The 8,979-nt window shown below is 36.5% G+C and overlaps 1 protein-coding gene across 1 annotated transcript; it reads left to right on the top strand.

Moving 5' to 3' along the window:
• The first annotated feature begins 3,336 nt into the window (after window positions 1-3,336).
• Window positions 3,337-6,656, top strand: LOC139740953 (cytochrome P450 2D17-like). Its single transcript, XM_071651540.1, is given in 4 exon segments — window positions 3,337-3,423; window positions 4,438-4,671; window positions 5,868-6,100; window positions 6,470-6,656. Coding segments are annotated over 4 exon segments (741 nt in total).
• Window positions 6,657-8,979: the final 2,323 nt, after the last annotated feature.

The raw sequence follows: 8,979 nt of genomic DNA, 5'->3' as shown, positions 1-8,979 counted from the left end.
GTGTAAACGCTAGGGAAATGTCAATTCTGGTAGACTAACACATCGATACTAATTAAGCTACAAAATATCTGTATGTGTCGATACATACATTATGTACATAATATGTTGCCCTTGATACTTTTAGTGCCCCCCCCCAATCTTCAGCCACTATTAAAGGTATTATGGTAAAAGGTATTATTATATTAAATGTATTATCATTAATGGTATATCGTACCCTTTTTGATTACTTATGTTGATATCTCTTTCCCCTGTACGTATGTACTTTTTCTAATAATGTTGGAGATGGGAAGAAAATAAACTTGTACAGTAGTTGTTAGAGCATGATGTTGAGCAATCATAATTAGAAGGTTCGTGGCGTTTTTGAACTTTTCCTCAATTCATTTTCTGTTCTTATTTTTTTTTTCTTAGTTCAAAAGTCTTTTCAGGGGTGTGTACGTCAAGTCCAGGGTGCTGTATATAAATCCACTGAAATGATGTTGCATGCTTTCATACTTTAATGTATTTTCACCCTCTTCATTTGTATATGAGCTGGGTCTTATAAAGCCACTTTAGCTTGCCACGACTCAATAACGCATCGCGGTTATTACGCTTTCGATATCTAATCCTGAATCTCATACTTTAGTATCATCGTGTGCACTATCTTTTCAATTTGCTTGCTCTTGAGGCGGACTTATGGCAGCTAGAGTCTATACTGATAATTTTGTTGATCATACTGATCAAGGAAAGCATTTTGACAATGCATATTTGTTTGTTGTAATTTTCGTCATTTCATCCTTAAGATTATAAAATGTATTTTCCTTTCGAGATTTGGTCGTACATTATTGCATGGCCCCGGCGCCACGTTATAAAATGTGGGGCAAAGTAAACTTCAGGGCTCGCAACTTCTGGTGTCACTTGCGGGTTTCTCCAGCTGACATGCAGAAAAGTGGGGGCCCGATCGAGCCCCCGGCCCCAAGTTCCGCCGGCCCTGCATTCTTCATTTAGGTTGCCGACGTCTTGTAGCCTAAAAAACTGAGTAAGCTGTATTACTGACCCACGAGTTGACGTCATATTCTAACAAATGTAAATCTATATGATTTAACCAGATTCCGCTAATCTCTGTCCATATCCAACTAGGATACACAGTGCACTGTATATTCACGCAGCGTAATTAACCCAATAAACATGATAAAGCCCAAGGAGGGGGGGGGGGGGGCACATTGTGCCCCCCTACCATATTTTCGTTAGCCACTCCAACACCCTTTACCCGATTTCAACCAAATTTGGTGACTTTTCTAGAATCTTATTGCAAACATTTTGATATATAATTTAGCTATGTCTGATATTGCTGGTTGCCATGGCAACCGTAAACTGACAACCATGTTCGTCAGATTTTGCATGATTTTCTGTTGCAATTTCAGTCAACAGTATATGATAATAGATGAAATGGGGTTTTTTTCTCAACTGTAATTTGCTGAAGGACCAAAATGTGAAATAATAATGGTTGTGAATTATCCTGAAATGCTCTTGTTATTATTTCCTTTATTTTTATACGACATAGGCATCAAACAATAGATATGATAGGAATAATCGAAAGGAGACAGCATTTTTCAAAGACTGCTTTTTTATTTTGGGTTATTTTCACACAAGGTTTGCCTGTGATATCATTTATTTATCATATTTTCAATCTGCAAACTAAAAATTTCAATATTTTGGAAATATGAAATGTGATACCAATATATGTACCCATTCCAAGCAATACATCATAGGTTTCATCATTTCTTTATATTGTAATGAATAGCGCCCCACATGTTGACCTTGAGAATTTTCAACCATTACAAATAGTGAAGGTTGACTTGCTTTTCCTTTATAGTAAATATAAAAATGATTGATATAAAATAGAAACATATATACTGGAGATAAAGAAATAAAAAGAAAGAACATGATTTTAGCATATTTCCTATGTATTTCTTTATATTTTGGTAACAAGCGCCCTCAGTGGATGACCTTGAGAAATTTCAAATATCAGGTCATGTAGAGTATGAATTGCTTTACCCATGTGCCAAATATGACGGTCATACATCAATAAAGAAGTTATACAGGGGGGCACAATGTGCCCCCCCCCCCCCTGGGCCTGGAAGGGGTCAAAATAGCTTTGGCTTTATAGAGTTAACATACTAGTAAACAAAGTGATAGAATAATCTGCAAATAAGTGTATGTATCAGAAATACGTGGCGAAGTTGTCCGTTGAGATGCATGGTTCATTATTTTCCACTTTATCCCTAGCAACCCGAGCCTGTCAGTATCGTATTCAACGTATTCAGAATCCTCGTCAGTGTAACGTCAATGATAGGCATTATCTATCATTGTCTTTACACTGACGAAGGTCTGAGGCAGACCGAAAATGTTGAAATAAGGTGTCAACCAAAACTATACGATCCCTTTAATGGCATTTACCCTAGTTACACTTGCTGCTACCACAATGTGTGACACCCTTTAATCACACTCACTATATTATTATAGACAAGTAGAAAGCGAGGGAGCCGCCAAACAATGCTATACAAGGCAAGAGAACAATGATAGACATTGTCTATCATTGTCTTTACACTGACGAAGGTCTGAGGCAGACCGAAAATTATGTAATAAAAAACTTCTCGTTGGATCCATGGGCGTACTTGAGACTCTTTCTTCTTATAATTGCAACATTCGAACTCCAACACGTGGAAAGTTCCAAGATATATGTATATATAATATTTACAGTACACTCGAGAGGAACTAAGAAATAGATTTACAAAAAGGTTTACTCGTTTTATCATCTTGATTTCTCTATTTGTATTCTCTGTATCTTATATAGCATCATTACACCCCAAACCATGTAAAGAAGACATGTCTTCTCTTTTATAAGTGGAACTTTACTTTTTATACTCAAAATTTGTGAAATTTGCATGTTCTTTATCTCCTTCACTTTCTCTTCCTTCCGCGCCTACAGCACTCTGCAGAGTGGATTTGTCGCTATATAAATCATATCTATTATTATTATTATCATTATCATTATCATTATTATTATTATATTATTATTATTATTATTATATCATTATTATTATTATTATTATTATCATTATTATCATCATAAGAGATGACGAAAAATGACGACGAAGACGACGACAACAACAATAACAACAACAAATCGTCTAATTTCTTCCTCAGGTTCTGGACGCCTTGACCAAAACTTTCAACCTGATAGGAACCGGAGGGAGTTTGGTTCAGCTGCCAATACCCAGGATTTCCCAGTTTCCTATTGGTCCTTTCCGAGAACTGGCGGAATGCACCCAAAACCTGAACCGGTTTGTGCTCGTTATGATAGAATCGCACCAACAGACTTTCAATCATGCGGACACACCTGACTTCATCGATCTCTACCTCAAGAAGATGGCTGGAACCAAGGTAAGAATGGGAAGTGGCTCTTTAAGGGAAACCAAAACCAAAAGAGAAATGTGGATTGAGCTGCAGCATTAGTAGAACACATCAATGAAAGTTTGACATTGTTTGAGGAAATCGATGCAAAAGTTATGGATTTTTAAAGTTTTTGTGTTGGAACCGCTGGATGAAGAGACTATAGAGTTCATGACGTCATACGTGGACAACGATATAAAGAAAACATAAAGGGAATTCCACAAAAAATCATTGATCATCTTGATACTGACATATCATTTTCCCCCCTGCTTTCTGAAAGCGGTTTGTCAAATGCTCTTTCATAATGCTACAAAAGTGATATCATATTTTGATTTTCTCTATAGTATTATTTTCTTTATAATTGTTGTCCACACATACGTCAGAAAGCATTTTATTGTATATCCCAGCTGGATGTCATGCATCATTTGGGGTTGGAAGGGGGGGGGGGGTTATGGCATAGTGGGTAAGATAGGTACCTGGCATCGCTAGATAAATAAAAATAACAGTGCCCTCTGATGGTGGAGCAGTAGTAGCACGGAAGAGGATACCCTGGAAAAAGAAGACCATGTTATTATCATTATTTTTTCATCATCGTTATTCCATTTTGTTAAATATGATATATTTTTCACTGAAAATGTTAACATAAACGGAAATTGAAATGAAATGATCTGCTTTTTCTGATTGATGGAACCACAAAATGTTTTATTATAATGATGTGGTGATATTACACGAGGTTGTACTTTTGCGTTGCTCCTTTGTAATCGAGTAATGTTTTGTGTTTGATTCTTTATAACGATGTAATTGCAGTTTATTTTGACGTAGGAACAGAAATGCAAACAAACAAACAAGCAACTACTTTCTTCAATTTTTTCTCTCTCTACAAATGAAATTTGCAAAAATTGCAACTGCTGATCTGTGATTTTACAACATTGGTGTGAAGAAAATTCACATCTCAAACTTCAAAGACAAAGAAGAAACTAATTTTCTTGCATTCTGTTCGAGAAGGGCTCTGATTCATCCTTCGACGCGAACAATCTGACTGCGTCCATCACTGACCTCTTTCTGGCCGGAACGGAGACTACGGCCACGTCACTCAAGTGGTCAGTGATGTTCATGATGGACAACCCCGACGTCCAGGAGAGAGTCCAGGCCGAGATCGACAAGGTCGTTGGCCGCAGTCGACTGCCGACCCTGGATGATCGTAAAGACTTGATCTACACCAACGCCGTGCTCCTTTAGGTCATTTCTACTATACATATGAATGGTTTTATCGCAAAACGAGCTAACTCCATTCTTCTTAAGTTGATATATTTGTGATTAAAGGTACTGAAAAACAAAGAAAATAATAAGAAAATATAGGATATTCTTATCATAAATTCTAGAATATTCCTCGTTACATTACAAGTGCATTATTACTGGAAAGGTTTAATTTTGCTCCATCTGATGATGGACTTACTTTGACATCTTTAAAAATGACGCTTAGATCATTTTGCGATAAAACCTTCATATATATATTATCTGTAAATATACATACATATATATAAGAGATTATATACATCAATTATATATATGTATTACATGACTACGTATTCAAATAAACAGGTGTTATACATGCGTGTGTGATTGTGTGTATATTTTTTGCAAGTAAGCAATCGCAGATAAAGCTATATCTTATTGACGTATCCGGGCAATTACCCCGAGAGGGCAATTACCCCCCGGCTAAATACTGGTTAGTGGTAAGCTTAGAGTAACGATTAGGGTTAGGGTTAGGGTTAGGGTTAGGGTTAGGAGTTTGAGTTAGGGATAGGATTAGGTTCAGGATTAGGATTAGGATTAGGGCCAGGGGAAGGGTGCGGGGTAATTGCCCAGGGGGTAATTGCCCTAGACCCCTTATTGACTATATAACAGCAATCCGTTAAAATCGTTGACGTAGATATGTACAGTATGTGACGAGTATGTATTCATAGATGGATTGAAAGATAGACAGATAGATAGATAGAAAGATAGATAGATAGAGATAGAGATGTACTTTTCTACAGGGCATTAATTAACCTGAGCATATTATTATATTAGCTGTTGACAAGAACCTGAGATTGTGAGCTAGATTTGATTATCGGGAAGCGTTTAGCTAAACGAGGATGAGAGCAAGGACCTTCAATATTGTGTCCCCGGTTCGAATATATAGATGACACTTTGCAGCAGTATACAAGTATTCAAATGGTATTATTATAGCGAGAGACTGTATCTCTTTATCATTAATATATAGTCCACGGGAGGACTTGAAACATCGGTTCAAGCAGTGGTTGCTTGCGTATGGGTAGATTATTGCTTCCTTACTAGCCACTAATAGGAAAAATGAATACAAGACTGCCACAAATTTAATTACATTATGATATAAACAGGATTATATTTCTTCCACATGATTTGTGACTCAGTGCATGCGACTTGGCACGTTACCGGCGCCAATGGGCGTAGCCCACACAGCTCTCGGAGACGCCACACTCGGCGGCTACTCCATCCCGAAAGGTGGCGTCTTATTCGCCAACATCTGGCAAATTCTCCGCCACAAGCGCTACTGGGATCAACCCGAAAAGTTCAAACCCGAACTGTTCCTGTCTCCTGACGGGTGACTGCTCAAAGTGGACGAGTTCGTGCCATTCAGCACAGGTGGGTGAAAAATAGTGACCAAACATACTTAAACAAATGTACACACAAACAAACACACACACACGCACATTCACTCACACGCTCACACACACAAACACGCTATAATCAAAAGAAATTCTGCTCACCTTTTGACCCTTTTCAGTATTGCGACAAGGACACATAGGAGCTTTTTAGAGCCTGGGTTCTTTGAAGAAACCTGCGATGATGTTCAACAATCATTTACAAATTAAAGACAAGAAAAACACAGAGCGGAAAAAGAAAATAAGGCTTGTCATTATTATAATTTTTGTCGTATGAAATCACAAGATGTATTCCCTTTTCATTCTTCTAATTTTCGGCTCTTTCCTTATTCTGGTCTCACCTTGTCTGCACGTCGAGTCTGTCTCGGGGAGCAGCTCGGGCGAATGGAGCTCTTCCTCTTCTTCTCCGCTCTCCTCCATCGCTTCACGTTCAAGAAGCCGGCCAACTCGCCGCCACTGTCGTTCGAAGGCGTGCTCGGCCTCATTCTCAACACGGGACCGTTTACCACGTGCTTCGTCGAGAGAGACACCTCGTGAATAGCTATACTTTAATGATACAAAGACTAATAATCGAGTCAAAAACCTTATGCATGGTATATTAGCAGGATATAGTCTGCTACATCTCTTGCGCTTAAATGCATAATTTACCATTTGCAGATGAGACAAAAACTAGCATTAGTACTTTAAAATAGTTCTAAAATGTGAGTTAGGAATATAAACAACCACTGTAAAAATTCGAATCGGTAACGTCAATGTTAAGTATATTGTTAAATATACAAAAAGTAAGTAATAGTTATAATGAAAATGCTTCCAGAATAAACCATCCAAAGTTATGGCTTATTGAGAAAAATACAGATATGTCCTTATATTTAAGGCTTCAATTTTTGTAGCGAAAATTTTATATGATAGGATGTTTTATGGTACAACAGACCTACACATATGCATTAAATGTCATTTCTTGAATTATTTTTTTAAAATCACTGTTCCCAAAGGTAAATAGGATCTTTAATTAGCTAACATTGCTTTTCTTTTTCATCGAAACAAAAACAACAATTATTTATGTAATTCTTGTGTCGGTAATTATATGAAAATTGTCCCCAAAATACATTTTCACTTATCTTTTTTGTCTTTGATAACGCTTTTGTGATTTAATAACTTTCAAATTGTGACGATATTTGTATGTTTAATGTGAAACATGGATACATACCTGCTAAATGAAAAAAAAATAGAAACTTAGAAGTTAGAAAGCTAAATCTACTTGACGATCAAATTACATTCTTGAAAGCATAAACTCACAAAAAAAAGGATCTCTTGAAGTGGAAGATGGGGGAAGGGGAAATTATTGAACAATATCTTTTCGCTGCTTTAAAGGGTCCCTGAAATTCAAATGCATGTTGATTTGTGTTGATTTATGATTCCCTCAACATCACTTTTGCGGTGAAACGACGATCTAGAAACATTCCACATATTTTTAGCGATTTCTTTCTTCTATTTTTCTTCAGATTACTTGAGAACGCCTACAAAAAGAAATCCTTCCAAACCAATATTCCTCAGATGACCTCATCTGCCAATCATTACTAAAGTACTGAAATATAAAAAAAAAGACATTGGAAAGCACCTTCCCCTCGACTCAGCATAACTTCCATGTTTCTGTGATATTAATGTGACTATATTAACAAAATACATGGCGAGAAAACAATTGACTTGTGTCTCATAGAATAATCACCAGCCACTTTCTAAGGAAGATAATTATGTCTTTGTGATGGTAATTACTTTATGCCATCCTAAGTGATGTATATATACAGGTAAAAACAAGGGGATGTACGACCAGAAACTGCTAAAAATGATAAAATAAGATTGAAAATTACTCGGGCACTGATTTTATAATCTTTTCATAAACAATTATACTTGAAGATTATTTCCTGTCAGTTTTCTTTGTCGGAAAACCGCCTTTCAATGCAGGAGGGTAAAGTTTTCAACACTTTCACTATGATACAGCTCTGATTCACACCTTTGGACATATTTCTGGACAGGATTGACTTGTTTTATTTATGCTTTGAAATGAATTTCCATTTCATTAAATAAATCAGCAAGCAAATTATAGCTAACTTTCTTATGTTCATGTTCAAAATGAGTCTTCAGACTGCTCAGCAAGACGGCGGCATCGAACTCAAATTATCAAATGTATACATGACATATCTGTAAAATTCTTTTGTACATCAATAGAAAACTGACAACTGTTTGAATAGTTGGAACTCCATCTCTTAAGCCTCCTTGGTCTTTCACACCTCATGTGTATTGTACGACGCATGTTTACTTTGTAAATATATTAGAGTATGTAAAAACATACCTGTGTGCCACTGTGCCACGAGCACAGTTACAAACCATATTCGATGATTCCATACTTACTTGGCGTGTATACAGAAGAACAATATGTTTTCCATGTTTCTCATATTGTGCCTTATGCGAAGAGCAGAGAGAATCGAAAGTGTTTTAGTAAAAATTAGAGGTTTCATCCTAAGAAACAAAATGTTGGAACTGTCAGGTTTCATTCTTCCTTTTACTTAAGGCATAAATGATATCACTTAAAATGTGGTTTAAATCCGCATGCTTTGATACGTCATCTGCATTATGTGTGAGTGTGTATTAATTTTGGCTGTCATTTCTACTGAATATTGGGTACTTTGATTTTATAGCCCAAATGCCAACGTTACTGTAAACGTACACATACTTTTTTTTTCAATGATATTTTATTGATTTCATTCAAATCATTCATAAATCAACCCATTCTGGGTGTAACAAGAACATAAAAACGGTACAAATGCCATTCAAAAGACAAATCCATTACCAACTTATACTG

Source organism: Diadema antillarum, unplaced genomic scaffold (assembly GCF_040938485.1).
Source record: "Diadema antillarum isolate AM-2024a unplaced genomic scaffold, OU_Dant_1.0 seq00000891_RagTag, whole genome shotgun sequence".
Taxonomy (NCBI): domain Eukaryota; kingdom Metazoa; phylum Echinodermata; class Echinoidea; order Diadematoida; family Diadematidae; genus Diadema; species Diadema antillarum.
This window is presented reverse-complemented; position numbering and strand designations above follow the sequence as displayed.